Source organism: Erithacus rubecula (genome assembly GCF_903797595.1).
Source record: "Erithacus rubecula genome assembly, chromosome: 6".
Classification (NCBI taxonomy): domain Eukaryota; kingdom Metazoa; phylum Chordata; class Aves; order Passeriformes; family Muscicapidae; genus Erithacus; species Erithacus rubecula.
In genome coordinates, this window is record NC_136688.1 from 30530143 (window position 1) to 30552641 (window position 22499).

A 22499-nucleotide genomic window follows, 5' to 3' on the forward strand; every position below is an offset into this window, starting at 1 on the left:
AGTTGAATTGAATAATAATTATGAGTGCCAATGGAGTAATAGTAGGAAAAAGGAAAAAAGCTAAGTAAATGGTACACGTATTTGTTCTGAGTTGTCTATAAAACTAATAGAAATTGGATTGTTTCCAATGCCAATCTGTTTGATTCTCTCTGTAAGACTTTAAACTTGATTTCCCACCTTTACACTTAATAGTGTGAAAGGAGCATTTTTTACCCAGTATTTTCAGATTGTTTTCTTTGGATTTTATCTTACTAAATTGATTAGAATTCAAGCTTATCATACTTCTGTAAGTGTATCTTGTATGCAAATCTAGCCAAGCTTCATTTTACAATATAAAATCACAACTCTTACATTATATTTGCCACACTGAGCTAAACGTGTATGTCTTGGATGCGTATTAATTAATGCTAGTGCTAGTAAACTAGTAGCTCTGACCTAATACTGAAGTTGGAATGGTAAATAGAGAGTGCCATGTGGCCACTTCTGACAAGCACTTCATGGGAATTTTAAGTGTAAATTCCTGTGCCTGTAGGAATTTTGAAAAATCACACCTCATTAGCTGTTTCTCTTAAAAGGTTGGCTTCCCTTTTGTAGAGGGATCCCGAAAGAACCATGAAAACTCTTTCAGGAGTCATTGTCTTGCAAAGAATTATGGTAATATCAGCCAGCTGCCTGATAGTATCATAGCATAACAGAAAATAACGTGTAGGGACCTAATAATGGGGAATAGCAGCATTGGAATGTATTGGATTTCTTAAAGCAGATATTTCTGTGCCAAATGTTTTGTATTTTTCTGACATATGGTAAGAAAACTGGGGTTTTTTCCTTACTTACTTATCCAGTGAAATCCTCTTGATTCTTTTGGTTCTAATGTTTATTTTTCCTGAGTTGTAGATTAAAATATATCTGGAAGAAGTGAAATTTTAGACTAATAGTAGAGATGAAGTTGAAGAATTTATGTGTACCTCTGTGAATTTTATTGATGATAACACATAACAGATTGAGATATTACTTTATTTAATGTTTTATCTTGAATTAGGTTCAAGCTGTTGTATTCAATCTATTTTTTACTTCCTAACATGTTATTTCTCTATATATATGTACATGTGACGTACTTATGAAATTAAATAAGTAATAAGCTCATGTCATTAAATAGAACAACATTTGAAAAAGGTACCTTCTTTCCATAGTATACCATTAATTACTACATTCAATTAAAAACTGGTAAGTTTACTTAAAGATAATGTTCTGGGTTTTTACTTGAAAAATATATTTTGTTGAAACACACCCTGCTTACATTTCTTTAGAGATTAGTAATTGTCCAGTTATGTAATAGCTTGCAATAAAACCATTTAGAACTGGGAAAGAGAAGTGTCTCCCACTTTGCTTAACATAAGAACATAGTTTAAATGTGAAGATTTCTAATAGACTACAAAATAAACACTTCAGAAAAATATTTGCACTAAGAGGTTTTTTCCTTGTTACTCTGCAGTCTCAGTTTGAACTCAGGGTATTCCATATTCGTGGAGAACATGCTGTCTCAACTGCTCAGCTTGAGGAAACCATTGCACATCTGAAGAATGAACTTGATAATAAATTAAACAGAAGAAATGAAAAAGCAAAGGATATTGGTGTTTCTACTGAAGATGATAACCCACCAAAGGCATACCGAAATGTATGTATACAGACTGACAGAGAAACTTTCATAAAGCCTAGTGAAGAGGAAAACAGAGCTGTGAAAAATAACCAAATAGTACCCAAAAAGCTTAATATTTCTTCTTTGACACATAGTATATCTGCCCAAAGTGAAAGTAAGGACAATTACAATGTACAGTCATCAGAAAGTGTCTTGTCTTGTCAACCAAAACAAATGCTGCCTCCTCCACCACCACCACCACCTCCACCTCCTCCCCTTCCTGATTCTTCACTGTCTGCTGTAGTTCCTCCACCACCACCTTTGCCAATGGGTTTGACTTCACTAGCATCTCAGTTTGGATCTGGTCCACCACTGCCACCTCCCCTTTCTGAAGGCTGTAGGAATTTTCAAGCACCGCCACCTCCACCACCACCACCGCTTCCAGGGCAGGGACCTCCTGTTCCTCCTCCACTGCCTGGATCTGGGTTACCTCCACCCCCTCCACCTCCTGGGCCTGGGCTCTTTTTCAATAGCACTTTATCTTCAAACCAAGGTCCTCGAAAGCCTGCCATTGAACCTGGCCGTCCCATGAAGCCTTTGTACTGGACACGAATACAATTGCAGGATAACAGGTAAAATATATTTACTTGGACTTAGAGTTGCTACTTACAGGTCAGTGTAGAGACATGGGATTTGCATAATTCTAGATCAAAAACGATTTTTGGGGGATGCTTAAGTGACACAGACTATTTTATTTTAATGAAGAGTTGTCCATTAATTCAGGTCCTGCATTAATGCAAGTAAAAAAGTTGCATTATTATTTGGATCTTAAACTTCAAATCGTTATTATCTGTTTGGAAAGTGATGTTAGCCTAGCAGCAGTTACCAAGATGCTAAATTCGAATATTTTAATAAGTTAAATTATATTCCTATATATGGCTTGCAGTTATAACACATCATAATATTATATGTGATATACAATATACACACATAGTATATTACATACCGTATTATATAGTGTGATTATATTATACTGTGAATTTTAGAAATTGTTTAGTATAGTTTATTTATACTGTAATAATGATTTTTATAAATTATGTATTTATTAAAGTTACTTAATATTATAATAATGTTTTATTTTAATATTGAAACACTTTTGAAGTAAGTATCTGTAGTTAAGTGGATTTAAATATGAGTTTTATTTTATTTTACAGCTCTGAATTTATTTTGATTACAAAGCATCATTATTCTGGTGTATTGAAGCATTGTAAGGTGTTACTATTTTATATAAAATATTTGACAGGAACAAAGAAATTAGTGAAATGTCAGTTGCATATTCTTACTTTTTCAGAATTAAAAAGAATGAAAATTTTCTGAAAATCAGCATTTTTCACAATTGAAATATTTTGGAGTAGGAGGCTTGAACAATTTGGTTTTACTTTCCCAGTATTTCTTCAATATAATTGTTTGATAGTGAATAAATAGTTCATCCATAAATAAACTTTATTGTAATTCTTCCCATTGAATCAATGAAATAGAAGTTTTCTTTCTGAAATAGCGCTGGCTCACCAAGCTTTTGTAAGGTAAGGAATAATTTGTAGCACTCTGATGAACTACTGGTCACCAGATATAATGGTCCAGCATTTTCATGGTCTGTATTAGAGCTGGAAATTTCTTCTGGTGTTTGCTGCTCAAATCAGAAGCTGTTTGGCAGAGCCAGGAAGAGTCCTTCATTCTTCAGTATTGCTACCACAACAAGTAATGTGAGGAAGAGCGAAGCTGGGTAGCTCTAAGCATGTCCTGTGACATGGAATGTACTGCATCAGCAGTGCTAATAGAAAAAAATGAAAAGTTTCTTAAACATTCATGATAATAGACAGTTGAGTATTGAGTAGAAAAAAAATCTTAAATATGAAAAAAAAATTGGTTTCTTTTGAATTGATAGGAGTTCCATTTTCTTGCATATTACATCTATGTTCAGTGACATCAGCCATTTATAGTTTATAGGGGTTTTCATCACCTGTTTAATTGCAAATAATTTCACTGCCTTTTAGTGACATCTGCTGGAAGAAGTAGTCCCACCTTCTACTGATAAACAGACAAGAACACTCAGAGGTTTTGTCCCATGAATTTTCCTGAGACATTGAAACTTTGAAACAAAGACCTTTCACAACTGATGTACAATGTTTAAAAACTACATAGAAGTAGATAAAAATAGAAGATTGTGTAAACAAGCTCCCAACTGATCCAAAACTAAATCTGGTCTTGGAAGGGGAAAATAGAAGGGAAGATAATCCATATTTAAAATTTGCAGTTGGTTAAATGGAGAAGAATACTGGCTAGTCTCCCAAAATATAAGCCACATAATTACTTTAGTTTCTCAGAACTTCAACAGGGATAAATATGAGCATAAAACATCTGTGGATAACATGAAGTAAATCAAGTCCTATACAAATTGCCTAAATGCTCTAAAAATACGCTTGAATAAAGTTTGTTCACTATTTGTTGATATTGTGTATTTTTATAGGTCTAAGTAGATTACTGGGAATTTCTCAAAAAAGCTGACATTGGAGTACTTCTAATCCTAGTTGAAGTGGCAGAAATCTCTTGACATGTATTTGCACGAGCTGCCACTGTTGCACAGAGTACAATATGAATGATGCATTTCAATAGTCTAGCAGGCATGGACTGAATAGCTGAAATGAATAACTCATAGAAAAACTTTCTGACTCCTTACAAGAGCAAGGTACAGGAAAGGAATGCTCTTTGTGAGCTTTAAATCTGTCATAGATTTTCATCTATTATGGTTAGATCTATTATGGTTTCTCATAATGTTTAGAAATTTTATTATGACCTTTCCCTTTATAGGAAAACTGCTATGCCAACATTATGGGAATCACTGGAAGAGCCTGATATACTTGACACTACTGAGTTTGAGTATTTATTCTCCAAAGACACCACTCAGGAAAAACGAAAACCATTATCAGAGACTTACGAAAAAAAAAACAAGGCCAAAAAGGTATTTATTCTTTCTTTCTTTGTCTGCTTGTTGTGTGGTACTGTTTAGTGTTTCATTTTGAGAAAACTCCATTTGAATTTTTGGATTTTTTGTGAACGAGCAAGAAAGAAAATTATGGATTGCTGATTTAATCTCAATTCTCTTGCTTGATAATGCAGGGCTATTATTTAACTTGGAAGATCTTTCTGCCTTTGATAATGACAGTTCCACATTCCAGTGAGGTAGAAAGAATACTGTGTAGGAGAATAGAATTAAAGTTCTAATTCATATCTGAAAGTGCCAGTATATCAGGCCATTATTTGCCCTTGAGCTGATTTGTAGTTAATGCCTATCATTTGTTACTCCAGCAAACCTCTCTTCCAATGGAAAAATAAAATTTAAAGCAACATTTTGAATAAGGAATGCCATTTTTTGTCCTCCAGTATAGCTAAGGAGTTGTGTCAGGAAGGACAATAATTTCTTTAATGACCAAAGCTACATGCAGTAGCTGTGTTATTGCTGTAGAGCAAATATTGTCTGCTTCAGACATGATCCATAACAGAGACAGCTGGCATTTGCCAGGTGGGATGTGCAGATAGGAAAAAGAAATGCCATTAGTAGTGTTTGCTGCCAGAAAAATTCTAGACTGAATAATAATCAATACTGTTTTCCTAACATGTATGATTACATATCTGAAACTACTGAAACATTTATTGTGTTTTAAATCTCTTGAGTTTACCTGCTTGGAACCACAAGAGGGCAGTTTGCATGTGAGCTGTGCTTGCTACCTTCAATTTTATAACACATGGAATAGGAAACATGTTTACATATTGATGCTGTCCAATCTTTCAGAACATCTTTGGTCATAAATTCCCTGTATTGTCTTAATGTCTTAATGTAACAGCTAATGGGAAGTATCAATAGGGCTGTAGAATTTATAGAACTCAAATTCATGCGATGCAAAAAGTAAATAATTAAAAATGGGGCTTGGATAGGGACATGCTGGCATTTGTAAATGCACACCAAAAAAATAATTGTTACAGTCCTTCAAATATTAGACTTAAGTTGGGCATGAACATCTCTGTGAAAAATTTTTTGAGGTATTTTACATGAAAAATATTTGAAGTGAATGTGATATGCATCAGCAGCTGTATCCATAAATTCCATTAGTTCACATATCTTATGCCTTCTTTCTAATACTCATTTTTATATTTCATTAATTTGCCTTTTTCAGAAAGAATCATATAATAGGAAATACAGGTTTCCAAAGAACTTTGAAGAACTTTTTTAATCACTGTAACTTTAATGGGGAGTTAATATGCACAAATAGTTGCATTTTTATTTCAAAATCTCAGTAATTACGGGAGTATATATGCTTCTCCAGGAGGTGACAGCAGACCAGGTACAGAATTAGGTCTATTTACTGAAAGATAAAATTGTGTTTTTCTTTTTCCTTGCTGCTTTGTAAACTAACTTGTTTGAGTAGCCTGATTTTTTAGTGATCTCTCTTGGCTCATCCAAAATTGAACTGGATAATACTTACAAAACATATTGGTATAATAATATGCATTTTTTTCTTGTGAGCAATCAGTGTATTTTCATAGTATGAAAGGCATCTTTTTTTTTTTTTATTTCTATCAGTGTTTTAATTATTCTGCTTTGTTACTAAAGGTAAACTTAGTATTTTAGGACAATTATTTTAAGGGTGTTTTAATAAAATAAATGAAATGAAAAAGGTTCCTTTAAAGTACTGTGGGAAAATACAAAAATAAATTCTGTAAAAAATAAATTTAGAATTACATCTGTTGCCACGTCTTTGGTTTGGAAAACCAATGGGGTTGTGATCATGATGTTACAAACCATGGGAACTGTAGGGTTTTCTCTGAGAATTTACAAAACTGATGGGCAGTAGTGTGAAACATTCCATCACTTGGTCAATATAGAAAATTAAAAATAAATCCGCTTTTAGAATTCAAAGAAAATGTTGAGTACAGAAGCTTTTAGTATATCCTGTATTTTCACCTTTCTCATTTAAATAACTCACAGGAGCAGCTGAATGTTTCTACAGACAGTTGGCCCTCTTAAATGGTCCTGTGTTTTTCTTTGTCTCTCTGAAAGCCCAAATATCTGCAGGCTGGCTCCAGTGGATCAATCTTGGTGGGCTGCAAATGATACATAGTAGACAGGGATTTTATTTACTTACAGGAGGGTTTATTCGTAGATAATAACAGAACTCCTGTAGATCAATATAAAGCTGTCAGTTTGGCTGGTTTCATTTCTGGTTTCCTCATGAGTTTTTTGGCTCTCCAAGTTTCCTGTCTTTTTTCCAATAGTTATGTCTACTAGGGTTTTAGCAAGAATCTTTTTCTTCACTTCAGTACATAAATTTCTGCTTGTCTGGTGTCTTAAAAATGGTACCAGTGTCACATTACAGGGGATTGTATAGTCTGATTGTATAGTTCTGCAGACATAAAGAAACACAAATTTTAGGAGGCTCATCATATATTGCAGATTTAGCTGCTGCCATGTCATTATGTACTTTTTTATAAATTCTTTTTTCCTATTCTCTAGAAGAATCTTTCCCAGAGCAAGATACAGGTACAGTGATGAAGTTGTAGTTTGTGCTTGAAATAACTAAGCTGTTTTATTTAATGATAGCTGCTAAGACTGACCCACCCACTGCATTAAACCTCTCTCTTCTCTGCACAAACTATGCCCTTTTTAATGGCCTTTTATACACACTAAATTCAGCCTCTTTGGTATTTAGGGAAATGACAGACCAATAGATGGTGCAGGTCTGCTTATTAAGACATGATTATTCAATCCTTTGCTCCTTGAATGAGAATTACATCAGTGCCTCACAGTCAAATTCCTTTTTCAATTGGACGATTTTATCTTTTTGAATTACAGGATAATTGAGTCTCATTTAATACTTCTGCTGTTCCAAATAAAACAGTATTATTCAGTTTATTCTTAGTTTTTTTTAGTTTTTTAGTTTTGTGAAACCAGTTGGAATAATCTGTATGCTTAGTCTGTGAAATGAATGCTTCTGTGGAAAGCCTGTAGAAATTTCAGTTTGTTCTGTTCTTACCCGTTTTTTCAGATAGTAGCCACTGTATGGCAACACAGGTTAGAAAAATTCACCATATGCTGTGGGCTTTTTTACTTACACCTGATAAGCACCTGCCATTTTCAGCCATAAGTGTCTAATTGTACTCCATAAGCTGCACCAGGGGAGGCTTAGGTTGGACATTAGGAAAAATTTCTTCACAGAAAGGGTGTGGAATGGTTTCTCCTGGAATGGATTCTCCTGGTCTATTTTCCAGTACCATTTGGCAAGTTATGCTCAGAAAGTAGGCTTGTGAGTAAATATTGCATATATTTGTACATATATATAATATAACTACAATATAATATGTTTTTTATACAATGAATAATTATAATATATCACTAGTATTTCAATATATCATCAATAATATTTCTATTTATACATATATATATACTCACTGTCAAAATAGGAGAATACATGAAGGAATCTCTGGACTTCTTTGCTGGTTGCAGTTACATTGTATTTTCACTTATTTTTTGGATAGCAGAATAACTAACTTTGCAGCCACTACCTATTAGCAAGAGGCTTCAAATGTTCTGAAGTAGATCCTTCAGAAGGCTTTCATGTATCTGAGATCTGGTCTGCCAGACAAAGATAAGCACAAAGCTAATGCAATTAACCACAAGGTTAATATGATTAAGGATATTCAGCTACCTAAAAAATAAGATGGGGCACAGCTGGCTAAATGACTGGTAATAGCTCAGCAGAGAGTCTTGGCATTATAGTGGCTCACAAGAGGAATATGAATTTTCAAATCATGGTACTACTAAAAATGAAAAGAAGAACTCTGATAGATCAAGAAGTATTCCTTGCAAGGCAGACTACTCAGCCATGTCTCAGTTAAGAGTTGCACCCAGATTTAGGCACTACAACCCATTATTAAAAAATTCCTAACTGTAAAGAGTCAAGGAGAGGGAGAATGAGGAAAAGTGAAGTAGTCTCTAAGGAAATAATCAAATTATTATGACTGTTTAGTCTAGAAAGGAGAAGGTTGATTGGGACAGTTATAAGTGTAATCAAGTGCGTGCAGCTGCTGCAAAGAAAAATTATGAAAAGCTTTCTAAGAGCAAGGATACCAAAGGAATGCAGAAAAATTTTGGCTAGAGAAACTGTGTTCCTGTATTTGGAGATTTTTACAAAAGTTTGTTTTAGAATGGTACACACATATTTGATAACTGTCTTGAAGTGCAGAAAGGCTGTGAATGATATTTTGGGTGCCTTTTCAATGTCTTGACACTGTAAATCAATTAAAAGACCTAAAGTCCACTTTCTGTCCATTGTCCTATGGGTAAAAACAGCTGGCTATACTTCTTTCAAGAATGGAAACACTGTCATGATTCCCAAATTTGTTACATTCATGCCAGGAGAAATGGCTTATTGGGATACTCTGATTTCTAGAGGCTTCTGGCAAGTATGTGGGGGTAGAAATGAAGGGAAATTAAGAATCTAAGCAGCAATGGTGATACAACTTAAAGAACTGTATAAAAGGTGATTTTACTTATTTTTAGAAATTCAATAACTTTAGAAAAATATAGTACATTCACTTGATAGTGATACAATTATAAAAATAATATAGGCTAAACAAAGGTCAGATGTACCTTTCTAGTACACATATATATACTTGAAGACTTTAAGTTTGTTATGGTAATGCTTATCTGGATTTTGAAGCTCTGCAAACTGTGTGTCTGCTCGTGCTTCCTTGATCAGGCAGCCCTTTGGAAAATGTAGCACCTTTGGAAGAACTTCAAGTTTTTTTTCCAAATGAACACCTTCTGAAATAATTCAGGAAACTTTTGTTCTCTTCTCTGCTTGTATGCCATCTTTTATTTAATGCTGTAATGTATCATGTAGATAATGATATAAATTAGTATTCTGAGGTTTTGATAATATGTTTTGAGAATAGAATTCATTTTTTCTGGTTGGGAGAGTCTACTGGCTAGATGTATAGTATTGATTGTGTCTCAATATTAGAGTAAAGTACTATGGAATATATTTAAATATGAAAAATATAATTCTTCTCTCACAAAACTGTCTTTGAATTAAGGCTTAGATGCATTATAATCTTATATGAAATAATGTAATGTAGTAAATGTTTGGAGTTAATGTCCATGAAATGGAGCAGAGATGATTGCTGATTTTCCCAGAGACTCTAAGTGGACAAATAGTATATAGAAGGAGCAGGATTTATTTAGCAGTTATTTTATAATTCTGAACTGGTTGAATCTGCAGTAGGAAACAAAAATCCCTGAATATGAATCAAATAAATAAAAGACATTATTCGTTATGAATTAAGCTATGATACTATGTAATCTTGAAAAAGATATATTTTTAAAAGAAAATTTCTTTGCTGCAATTTTTTCCATGTGCATTTTGTAGCTCCATTGCTAGATTTAACACATATTTTGAAGTTGTATTATTTTTTCCAATATATTTGAGCACTTGTTAGTAATTTATCCTCAAAAACTTAAGAATTTTCTATACTTTTTCAAGAAACAGGACAGTTGGATATTTGTGATGCCACTCTGTCTTCATCTTACCAAAAAAAATGAGTAAATGTCAAGTAATTTGTGTCAGGTGTATGCTCCAAATGAAAGTCCATCAATCATTTTTGGCCCTTTAGTGCAATGATTATAATTTCAAAGACGCAGGAGGACATTAAAGATAATGGCTTTTCTGTTGTCTATTATCTCTAACAGACTTCACATAATTATTAACATGTGTTCTCATTTACGAAGAGTGTCAATATTTTGAGTGAATTGCATTTTTTTAACTGAAGGGGATATGCCTGTCAGCAAGTTTTTTGTCCATCTAACTAAATGAGGAATTACAATTAATAAATTTTGTGTTTCCACAAGAAGGGCAGATATTGCAGAAAATGTTGGAAGCTTTGCAGGGTTGAAACACAATGACTGTCTTCAGCTGTCTGCATAAGATAATAAACAGTGTTCAAACTTAAGCAGAAGTAGTAAAATGCTAGTGCATGCTCTTCTGAGGCACTCTCACTTTCTTTTTATATTTTATGCTCTGCTGAGAAAAATAACTGGCATTCCTTGTTTATCATAAAGCCCTGAAGTCATGTAGAATATAGAAATTATCCACAGGGTGAATATGTAATTTTTGGTGTGTCTTATTTTTGCAGTTCTGATAGGAGTAAAGATACTGAAGTTTCTTAGTAGCTCATTTCATGCCTCCTATTTGAACCTGATAAGTAGCCATTTGTATGTACTTTAGAAAAAGGCTGAAAGTAGAGATGTTTTCAAGCTAATAAAATGGTAAATAGACTTTTAAAAATGTAAAGCTATGGTTCATCCCTGTTAAGGAAAACACAGTCAAATTTGGCTCTCCCATGAGTAGGAATATGAGAGATTGTGTCTGGTCTTAAGCTTCTGAAATTTCATTGGTAACTCTTGTAGTGTTTATGCAGAATGGCTTGAGGGGCATATTTTGGCTTCTTGTGCAGGATATTCTTCCTCTGTTTGAACAGGATTTCAGCAATCTGCTCATGGGTACAGGCTGTTGATTTGCTGTGAAAGTTGGTGAGTGGGAATGGAGGGAAATGCTGTAATATGCAGGACAACTTTTTAGCTTATGGCTTTTCTCAGTAAATATAGAAGGAATCCATGCACCACCAGGAGGAAGGGTTTAGCTTTTAATCACTAAAGTAAACTGAATCTCTTCAGATTTCAGCACCAGTAAGTGTCCTGGGTAGAATGTAGACATTGCAGTTAGACAAACAGTAAAGTCTGTTGTATAGTATTTAATGAAATACATTTCTGGCTACATTAGAGAAACACCTTCTAATGGAAATGATAGATTAATTTATTAGTGTATTCAAGCTTTGGTATATCTTCACTTTTTAATTAGTTTATAAAGATTTGAAAGATGTAGATGAGATAGTTGTACATACAGTAAATCAGCTAACTGAATAACATTAAAAAATAATCAGTAGGAAAAAAAACACAAAAAAACAAATAATGCTTTGGATCAGTGAAGTAAATTAATTATCACCAGCAGTCACAATTTTGTCACTTAGCCAGAAGATGCTGCATCCATTAAAACAGTGCATTCATAATCTGGAGAAGCAATAAGCATCTGGCAAACCCCACCAGCTGGCACAGCAGCATCAGCTGGCATCAGCTGGGTTGTAGATGCTTACCTGTCACTGCCAGCTACAAGCAAGTCCCAATATGCTGAGAGGTGACCAGTGATTTGTCTTTTAAAAGCATAGACTAAATAGTTCAACACAGTCTTTACAAACTTTCTTTTCATTTGCCTTGTGTTTTTACTGAACTGAAAAAGTGCTGATTTTTTTTGTGTCTTCTTTCTGTTTGGAACTCACGCACATGTATAATCCCCCTTAGTGACTTTGCCAGAATAACCATCATTTGGGATAAAATTGGTGTCTTTAAAATTAATTCTCTGGTTTGCTACTTTTTGTATATTTTAACTGTGAAATCTTTCAAGTTCCACATTGATTCTGAAAATCCATGACAAAATTCCAGTATAATACTTAGCATTGTAACTATGGATTTGAAGTAGTTTTATGCTCAATTTAAGCTATTCTGTTGTCATGGTCCTCCATTTTCACTGCCTAATGAATAAAGTATTAGCCTTCAGGTAGTCTGTGTCTAGTTTGGTGCCTGGTAATTGTGACCATGTGTACATTTGTCTAAAATGCATGTGAACATACAGTCAGTTGCAGTTTTAAATCATTAATCTCTGGTTTAACTTTTAAAATTATATAGGCCTGTCTTTTAGGGGTTTTTTCTTGCTTAGTGATGTGAGCTAGTTTGATCATATCTGGAGAAGGTATCAGCACTTACAAATACTTCAGTGGAATGATTTCAAGTGTCATGTTGTTGGCAACAGCTATAGTCTGGAAAGGTTTTGCCTCAAACTAGGCATGTCTAATGGGGTTTATGACAACCTATGAATTTGCCCTGAACAAGTTCAACTTGGAGGTCAGTGAATGCTATACAAATTGCATACTACTCAAACCTGTAATTATCCCTGTAAGAAGTTAATGTGCTGTAGAGTTCAGCAAATTCATGTAAAGCTTCAGAAATGACCATGATAAACCGAGCAGTTACTTACATTTGCTCAGAAGAATCAGTCAACAGGATGTGATGCTTCCACAGCATTCATTTAAGGTAACTTGGAGCAAAATCATCATGTCTGCTTGTGTACTCAGGAGAAAAAGAGCCTGAATTATTTGTCATTTGAACAAAATACTTTCCATAGTATTAATTTCTTAATATTCATCATATGTCCTGTACACATAGGCAGAACAAACTATCAGGATAGATGTTTTTCAAATTTTGTCAGATAATATGCACTACCTACTTTAACATAAGTTTATTATTGAGGACTACAAGAGGGACCTGAAATATCTATCATGTCTCTGTTGAAGGGAGCATGTGTTCCAACTTGTGTATGTATTTTCTGATTTCAGTAGTCTAAATAAGAACTAAATTTGCATTTTCATGTGAAAATGTCAGCATCATTTCTGTTTTTCCTCTATTTGTCAAAATATTTAATTTTGCATAGATGAGTGACTAAATATTTTCATAGTTGAATATTTGTAAATCACATAAAACACAGGTGGGAAACATTTTTATGAGTTAGTATAGATTTTGTCAGTTAACAGTCTCTAATGTGAGCACCATAGAAGTATTCCAGGAATAAGGCATAGCAATTGCTTTAAGTTTTTAATATGATTAAATATCTGAGTGCCACCATTAATATTAAAATTTAATTTGGTGAAATATAGATCAAATACTAAGAATATAAATTTAGGGAAAACATAGCTATTAGTTTTAATTTTGCATAGGAGTTAGTATTTTTAATAGTTTTTGTACATCAGCACTATGAAGTAAACCATCTGCTTGGATTTCAACATTCTGTATTTTTTAAGAACTTGTGTCTGTATTGCATTTTGTGATGTGCTCTTGTCCTATCTTCCCGATGGAATAAATCAAAATCACAAATTCCGATAGCCTAGACATTGTGGGAAATTTGTTTTTTACATTTTTATCTTCTGAACTAAATTGATCCCCTTCTTTATAACCAATTTCAACCAGCCAAAATAACATTAAGGTTTCCCTTCCTCCTTTTTTTTTCTTCTCCCCCTAAACTGGCATCAGAAGTTATTACAGTCTGAATGTCAGTATATTATACTATCAAATATCTGTACCCAAATGTGAAAAAGATCCTGAAATCCCTGTGGAGTGTCAACAGTGTGGAATAAGCACATTCAGACATGACCAAAATAAATACTTTGAGTAGTGCCCAGTGTTCCAGTAGTGTTGAGAGTGCATAAAAAACCAATTCTTCAGTTCTTCTTGGTCAGGAATTGATCCTTTGCTGAAAAATAGACATAAGCCTGTTCATATTGAAATGTAAACTACCAGACAAACTAAGGAACTTCTGAGGTACTCAGTGTCTTTAATCATTCTTAAATATAATTTTTAAAAAAGGGGGTGGGGAGATATGACCACTATATTCCAGAATAAATATTTGGTGTGCCTTTTTCTCTTCCTCTGTAATAGCATCCTACAAGTAAGAGGTGATGTTCTTTAGTAGACCTGTTTAGAATTCAGTCTTATGATTCATTTGTTAAGGTGCAGAGCACAAAGATAACATGAAGGTCTTACTACCACATTTAGTTAATAAAAAGGTTTGATGTTTGGAGAAATATTGAAGTCAATTCACAAATTAACTTCTGTTATAAAAGTGACTGAATCCTTTGTAGAGTGTTCCCACAAATCTCAGATCATTTTGAATCTTCTTTCTAGATTATCAAATTATTGGATGGAAAACGGTCTCAAACTGTAGGAATTTTAATATCGAGTTTGCACTTGGAGATGAAGGATATTCAACAAGGTAAGTGTTTCTTACACTTAATGTATTGTACTTGCATGGATAAATTATCATAGCCCTCAGAAAATTTCTGACAGTGCAGAATATGTTTTGAATATAGTCTCCTAAATTACCAGAAGAATCATTCTTCCAATATATTTCAGTATATGTAAAAGTTTCACCTAAAAACTAGAACTGAATTTAGGTACAACTCCTTCTGTATCTTTACAGTTAGCATAACACTTTAAGTGCTCTTCATATTCCTCCCCTGCAGTTCCCTGCTTTTTCTAAAGCAAATCATCCACCAACAGGAATTAAATGGAGGGTTTACACATAAATCTTTTGGGCTTCAAATATGCAGTCAGTATTTTTTAGTATTTACATTTTACTTCATTAACAGTATAAGAAGTACATCCCAAACTGATGTTACCACGTAAGAATCAGAAGGAGAATTACTGGATGGCATTTTTCAAAGTGTGGGGCTAGTCAGTTGTAAATTCCATTACTGGTAGAAATTATTCGAGTTTGCCAGTACAACTGTGGAGAAATACAGATTTTTCAGAACACTGGGGTAATTGAGAGTCTGCTTATGTTCTGGATTTAAAAAGATATTGTTTAAGGATATTGTTTATTTCTTTTTCACATTAAGAAAAGGAAAATATTCACCATTTAAAACAACTGCTGGAACAACTCAAGTTGATGTCTCCTTTTTTGCTATTGTTTTCCCTCCATCACATGCAAATACTGGGTAGGGTGTTGAGATGCTGCTGGCATTGATTATTATTAATTTCAAAAGAGCCTTTGAGCATCTAGCACTTTAAAAGCACAAGGGCTTACAGATGTCTCTTGGGATGCAGAGGAATAAGGAAAAGAAGGAATAACTTTGTGCCTGCCAGTATTGTGTGAAAGGTATCAGAACGAGATGGAAAAAAACTGCTGTTACTAAAGGTCTGAATAATTTGCTGGCAGAAGTGTCAGCAAAGTAGGGATAGGATAGAAGCTTTATTACAAAAACTGGGTAATCTTAAGGATATTCAGATATGAGTTTTCTTTTTCTTTTCCATGCCATGATGTTCCTCTAAAATAGAGCATCTCTATCTCTCCCAGTTGTTTGCTGTACTTGTGTAGCTTTTGAAATCTTCTGGCCAATTTATACCAAATCTAAGAGACCATAATGACCCAAATACTTGGGTATGTATATAATAGCATTTTTAGCTTGAGTTAGCAGTGCTCTTTTGAGTCATATGTACCAGTTGTCCCCTTTGCTGTGTATGCATTGCAGAGCAATGCAGAGCAGTCTCAGAGTGCACAAACACCTTTCAGAATCAAATTAAATGAGGAGATATGCTTTGGGAGCATGCCATCAGTCTCCGTGTATAGTAGTCTCTAAACTCCCCAGGATCAGATCAAAGATAGTTAAAACTCCCTGAAACATGTATAGTGGGAACTGTTGCTGTCTACAAATCCATTTCTAAGGACTCACAGTTGTAGACATAGCTAATGTAGTCCTACAAGCTTAATGAAAATTGGAGTGTTGGTAGAAGAAAGACTCCAAAACAAGTGCTGTCACTGAAGAAGAGTTTAGAACTCATCACCCTTTCTTGTCTGAGGTAGCAAATGACTGGCCTGTCACCACTTCTGTTGCTCAAGGCAGCAATAGGATATGCTGCCTCTTGCTTATGGAAACATCTAGGAGCCACCATCAGGATTTGGGAATACCATTAGTGAAACTTTTAAAAAAACATACTAACAAAGCAGTCTGACTGATTTTAATCAAAGTCTCTGTTCAGAGACTATCTAGGGTGACAAACTAGTTCACAAAACTCAGGTAAAAACATTGTTCTGTAGGGAAGACCTTTAAAAATGTATATTACTCTGAAGACAATAGTAGAATTATGCTTATATATATATATTAAGCTTTTATATATATATTCAGGTTTCTCTTTTAATGTCTGTTTATTCCATAGTATTTAGTGTAATTTAAGTCTGTTGGCAGTCCTGGCTGTCAGCAGACAAATTTTTGAAGACTGCTGTAATCAATGCCCTGGACAAAAAAACATCATAATAGGGTAAATGACACATGACAACACCTAACCAAAAAAAGCATGTAACCATTGGGTCATGAATGTCAACCTTTTTTTTTTTTTTTTTTTTAAGCAAAGTTGCAAAGACCTACCTCTTAAGAACATAAGAAAAACAGAGAAAAATTAATAGCCTTTGACCACTTAGAGCAGAGAATGTAGAAACCTGAAGCAAAAGTAGAAGAAAAATCTAGTTTTTATTTCAAGCTTTTATGACCTTATTTGTCGTAAAGTCATGTACAAATGAATGTACTGTCCATGTATGGTGTACTGACTAGCCTACCTTAGGTAGCAGTTATAGAATGCAGGTAGAGAAATTCTCAGATGAACTGCCCTGTATACATACAGATGCATGCAGAATTGTAGAGAAGACAAAAGAGTAACCACAAGAAAAATTGCATCCTCCTCTAAAACAGTGTGAGATTTCTGCATCCTTAGGATTGCCCTCTCAAATCAAAGTACATAGCTTCACAGCATATTCTGTAGATAACACAGCAGTGCAAAACAAGCAAGTGTCCATATCTGGCATCCATATGTTTGAGTTTGCATTTGATAATGTGCCAGCCTCCACACTTCAGGAGGGGGATCTCCAACACATGCTCGTTTAAGAGAATGAAGTTTATCCTTTGCAAATAAGTTTATATCCATACTGCTTCTGAGTATAGTCTAAGGAGAAGACAATGTAAAACTAAATAATTATTTTGGGTAGTGTTGTTGTTGTTACGTGATGTACAGGGAAAGTTGACATTGTGATGCTGCACCTGTCCTAATGCTCAGCTTTTAGTTTGGTGGGCAGGAACAAAGCCTAGGTACTTCAGTGTTCTTAGAACATTGGTGAATCTGGTACTGATGAGGGCAGTAAGGTTTTTGTTAGGCCACTATTAATATTACTCATTTCCTGAGCAGAAAAAGCAGGCACAAAATCTGTCTGACTCAGTATGCTGTAAAGGATCTGTATATTGAAAAGATAAACAGCAATGATCAAATTGTGCATAGGTTTGAGATTATTTTTAAGGCTTCTTCTCTGCATTTTTAAGAAATCTTTATAATAAGAGAGGGGAAATAGCAGAGATCACTTATTATGTACTCTTTAAGCATCCGTGTTTAGAGAGGTAATCTCAATTTCATATCAATCCATTTCTGTCTTTTTCTGTCATTGTTCTGCTGAAATACTGCACCTTGAGAGACAAACTTGTGCATCAACACTATTTGTGTGGCTTTGCTGTTGAAAATGCTACAAGTCTCTCCACAGTGAAGTGTTTCGGTTTTGTTTGTAATGGGAAATGCTGATCATAGCTCTGTGTGGAAATACTCTGTGGGTCCTTGTCCCAGCTTTTTACAGGGCAACATTCCACTCACTGAGGCAGTTCCAAAATAGTAGCTGGCAATAGCAGTATGCTGGAAAACACATAATAATACTGCTTTCTGCAATGTATGTCATCTTTGACTTTCCATGAGTTACTGAGATCCTTGTTCAAGGGCCAAATTGTGGGGCAGCCCAGATAAAAACCTTTTAGTTGCAGAAAATGGGATGTAGATAAAATGTAGACATCTATGTTCAAAAGAGTGATCTCCCCAGTTCCTCCTGACCTTCAGAGTACCTGTATTTTGCCATTAAAATTGTAGGGCACCAGAAGTTCTGCTTCTGTACATTGGGGAAATATTTCACTGTCAAATATCCCTGATGACTGTCAGAGCCCATTAACTAGATGATCTGCTGGTATACATGCTGGTGTATTTTCCATAAAACTAAATCTTTGGGATGTGGTAGATGACATCAGCTGCACAGTTATAGCTTATTGTACTCTTTGTGGTAGTATGACCCCCTGCAGAGCAGCTGCAGATTTTGCTGCTACACTTACCAAAACTATAGTAGTTGTGTTGTAGCACTACAATGCTGACAGAATATTGCCTGTATGAAAAAGGGGGAACTTGATATTTATCCTTAGCATAGAGATTATTTCTAATGTTAAAAGTGAAGTATCTGACTGGTTTCCTTCAACTTTATGATTTCCCCTTCATTGTCAGCATATGGGGAGTAAAAAAATGGAAGAATGTGAACTGTAGATTAACCCAACTAGACTGATGATTAGTCTAACAATCATTCTGATTCAGTATTGTATTTCTCTATTTCATCCTGGGATTGCTCTAATAAGAGTCCATGGAAGGTATATAAATAGATTTGCATTGTCTTAGTGCAAGTAATGCCTTATGCCAGATATAAACTGTTGTTCCAAATTCATATGACTTTCCCACTTACCCAAAATATTACATGCATGTATTCTATATATTCTGTATACTATGCATGAAGTATAAAGATAGGTGCATACTCATCTCAGAAGTTGGGAAACTATTTTATTTAAAATTAAATGTTTTTTTCTGGAAAATCCACAATATACATTTTATGAATCTCTTTTGGACATCCATTGCATGTTGGTAGGTTAACATTACTGCCAGAATCTGTTGTTCATGACTTCTTGCAGGATTCAAGCTTTCTTAATCTTCTAAACCTCCGTTGTGCCCACAGTGCTTCTTTATTAGATACAATTTTTTATTGTTGCATAGCAGTTAATACTGGAGAAAACCTTTAAATAAGTTGGTAACATATCAATTTGTCAGTAGTAAAGCAGAGGAATTTGGGTATTACAGGCAGTTTTGCCAAGTATTTAACAGACATTGTCTAATTGACTAGGTCAGTCACAATGCTATTTAAATTTCCCAATGACAGGCTGCATGTTTCCATGAAATCAAGCCTTACTCAACAGAATGCAGTACATAAAACACTAAGTACTTCCAGGTCAAATAAATGCAGCTTTCACAATCTTCTTTTATTTAAATAATATCTTCTGTTTTATCATTTGGGAGCAGTTAGGGTGATTTCCTCATATTTCATAGTCTGGTTTGCTACTGTTGAGTATATGTAAGGTTAGTCAGCAGAACTTAAATCCTGATTTAACCAAAATGTGTTTAGTAGGAGTAAGGCTGTATATCAAATTCAGCCTTAAGACTGTTAGTATTTAAACTGATTTAGAGGTAAGTATGTATTTTGTATTGAAGCCCTAAGTTCTAAAGTTGCATGTAGACTGCACACAATATGCTTTAAATTCTCAGCTTTATTTTTCCTATTTACATTTTTTAATTGATCAGAATATATGAAAAATCTATGCAGCGGTGAATCTGTTGGATTCATTTTTTAGAAGTTAGTATGTTAAAAACCTTTTGTAAAAGTTTATATTCGAAGCAATGCTCTTAGTATGTGAAATGTAGCTGGCAAGTATTTTTATGTGTGCCTGTTAGTTTGAATGCATGATGCTGATCTGTTTTTTGTCCTAGCTGACGGTTATTATATCCTAATGGGTGCAACCCTGCACTAATGATCCTTGTGTATATAAATTCTTCTTCTTGTGAGCAGACACCATAGGCAACATAAAAATGTTTGCCTCAATTTCCCTGCAAAAAAGGATCTCAGAAACCAGACTTGGCCAAGTAACAGATTTTTTAAAGGTAGAGGAACCCAATAAAATTACCAGCTTTTCACAGCATGAGTCTACTTCCTTTTGACATATTGTGAGGTGTAGGTGAAATATTCTAACTGAACTGACAGTGTAAGGAAGACAGCTAACTAGAAAGCAAGATGAAAGTAAAAACCACCGATGATGATTGATATTGTAATAGCTATTAATTGTTTTGGAGCCTCTTTTGTAGATTTATGATGCTTCACCTATATTACTTACATAAGCCAGATATAATGAGATTTAGTGCAGTTAAGTGTCATAGTTAAATTCACTGTATCAGGAAAAGCATTTTGAAAAACATACCAAAGCTTGTATTAATTTTGATAAAGTTAATATACATATGATTAAAAGTGGATTTTGTTTTTCATAGAAAATTTTAAAAGCATTTTTTACTTTAAGTGAAAATCAAAATAATTCCTTTTTTGATCTAGTGCAATGGGTTTTTTTAAGCTGCCCCAATTCAAGCTAATTTACACAAAATACTGTGAAGGTATTGCACGTGCCATATTTTAAGAATAAGAGGAATATGAAGACACCTGTGAATATGAGGATTTCTTCCAGCTTTTCAAAATTAATGGGGTTTTTTGTTGTTGCTCTTTTCTAAAAAAAAAGACCGACCTTCATAAATGTGCATGTTTTCATCTTTGTCTTCTTCTCCAAATGTGCATGGCATTCAGTTCAATCAGTTTGAATGAAACAAGAAAGGGCTACGACATTAAAATGTATAAAGATGAAATGGAAGAGAATGTGGATTTTGGCAGTACTTCTGACTTACTGGGAATGTGTCTCTACATACATTGGCATTCTAAGTTGTCCCTCTGTATGGCTTGATATTTTACTGCAATTGTCTATTTATGCATTGCCAATAATAGCAGTACAGGTTGTATAGCAAGTAAATTAGAAAATAATTTCTGAGTGCCTTTATACAATCACACACTCTCTCCAAGAGAGAAAATAACTCACATCAATATCTCTTAAATTGATTATTATTAATTCTGTTAAAAATGTGGTTTAGCAGATTGTATTTCATTAGTTTTATCACAAACACTTTTTGTTTTATCATATCATTTCAAAACAATGCTGATTCGTTAGATCTTATGTTGAGTACAGAAACATGGATAATGTAATAGAGCATTAAAAACCACTTTGTGCTTTTGGGGCCATTTTGGTGACAAATACCTGGCTAAAATATTCAGCTAGGAGTGTAAATCTCAATATTCTTATTAAAATTGGTTTTTAGCAAACTACTTCCTGTCATCAGAATATATCTATGCATAAAAATTTGACTGTCAATTACATGCTTTGCATTTCTAGTACAAGTTTAAATTGCCTACAATAAGTTGCTTTTTCTAGGTAAGTCTGGACAACTAACTTTCTCCTTGTAAGCAGATTTCTGAATATGCTAAAATAGGATAAAAGTTAAACAACAAGGGAAAGTTTCAGAACTCAATATTAATGTTGGTTAATCTTAACAATTAAATATATTGGATTGTGAAACCAATTTTCCAAGACATTTTCCATCTCTTAGGTTCTTCTGAAATTCTTTTGGATGACTACAGAAGGTAGTGCAACTCTTGGAACTGTTTTACTGAAGATAACAGATAATCTCATAAATTCAAACCCTAAGGATTTTTCTTCAAACAAAGATTTATGTCAATCTCAGTAGTTCAGGATTTACATCTGGTTATAGTCCTTGAGGGTTTTGAATCTTTCCAGTAAGACAAAAATGGTTGGAAATACTGCTTTTTTATTAATACTGTCTTCTGTGTAATTCCTTACTTCTAACCTAGGTGTGATATCAACAGATGAAATCATAATTGACAGGCAGAATTTTAAAGCGTTCTAAATGTCACTGGACCTTTTAATAAAATTAATTAGCCTGCCACAGAGAAAATTTACTAGCCTGCTGGTTAATTTCACAATGTAAAATCGTGGAGTAGGTGGTAGAGCAGGCGAAAGCTTATTACTTTTGAATAATTATTTAAAGATGTGTGCCTTGCCCCTTTCAAACATGGATTGCAAATGCAGCAAGGGCTTTTAAAATCCTCTAAATTCATAAGCAGTCAAGGATCATTTGAGGAAATACAATGCAGTTGAATTAGAAATTATCAGATAGTAGCTAATGGCATCTCACTGGTTATGTGCTTGATTTTTTTGGGATTAATGTTCTCATTAATATATAAGCATAAGTCATGAGTTCAAAAATTATGCCTAGTCCACTTATAAATCTTGAGGAAAAGCTGCTTTCAGAAAATTTCAGCATCCAGAGTTACTTCTATTCCATTGTGCATCTCTCAGCTTA

The 22499-nt window shown here is 34.1% G+C and overlaps 1 protein-coding gene across 4 annotated transcripts in view; it reads left to right on the plus strand.

Annotated features, from left to right (window-relative positions):
- FMN1 (formin 1) overlaps nt 1-22499 on the plus strand; it is a 170747-nt gene that overhangs the window by 84683 nt on the left and 63565 nt on the right. For all 4 annotated transcript variants that reach the window (XM_079308080.1, XM_079308082.1, XM_079308081.1 and 1 more), the window contains 3 exons: nt 1493-2268; nt 4505-4655; nt 14538-14625. In XM_079308080.1, the coding sequence (XP_079164206.1) occupies nt 1493-2268; nt 4505-4655; nt 14538-14625 (1015 nt within the window). The remainder of the gene's footprint in view (nt 1-1492; nt 2269-4504; nt 4656-14537; nt 14626-22499) is intronic.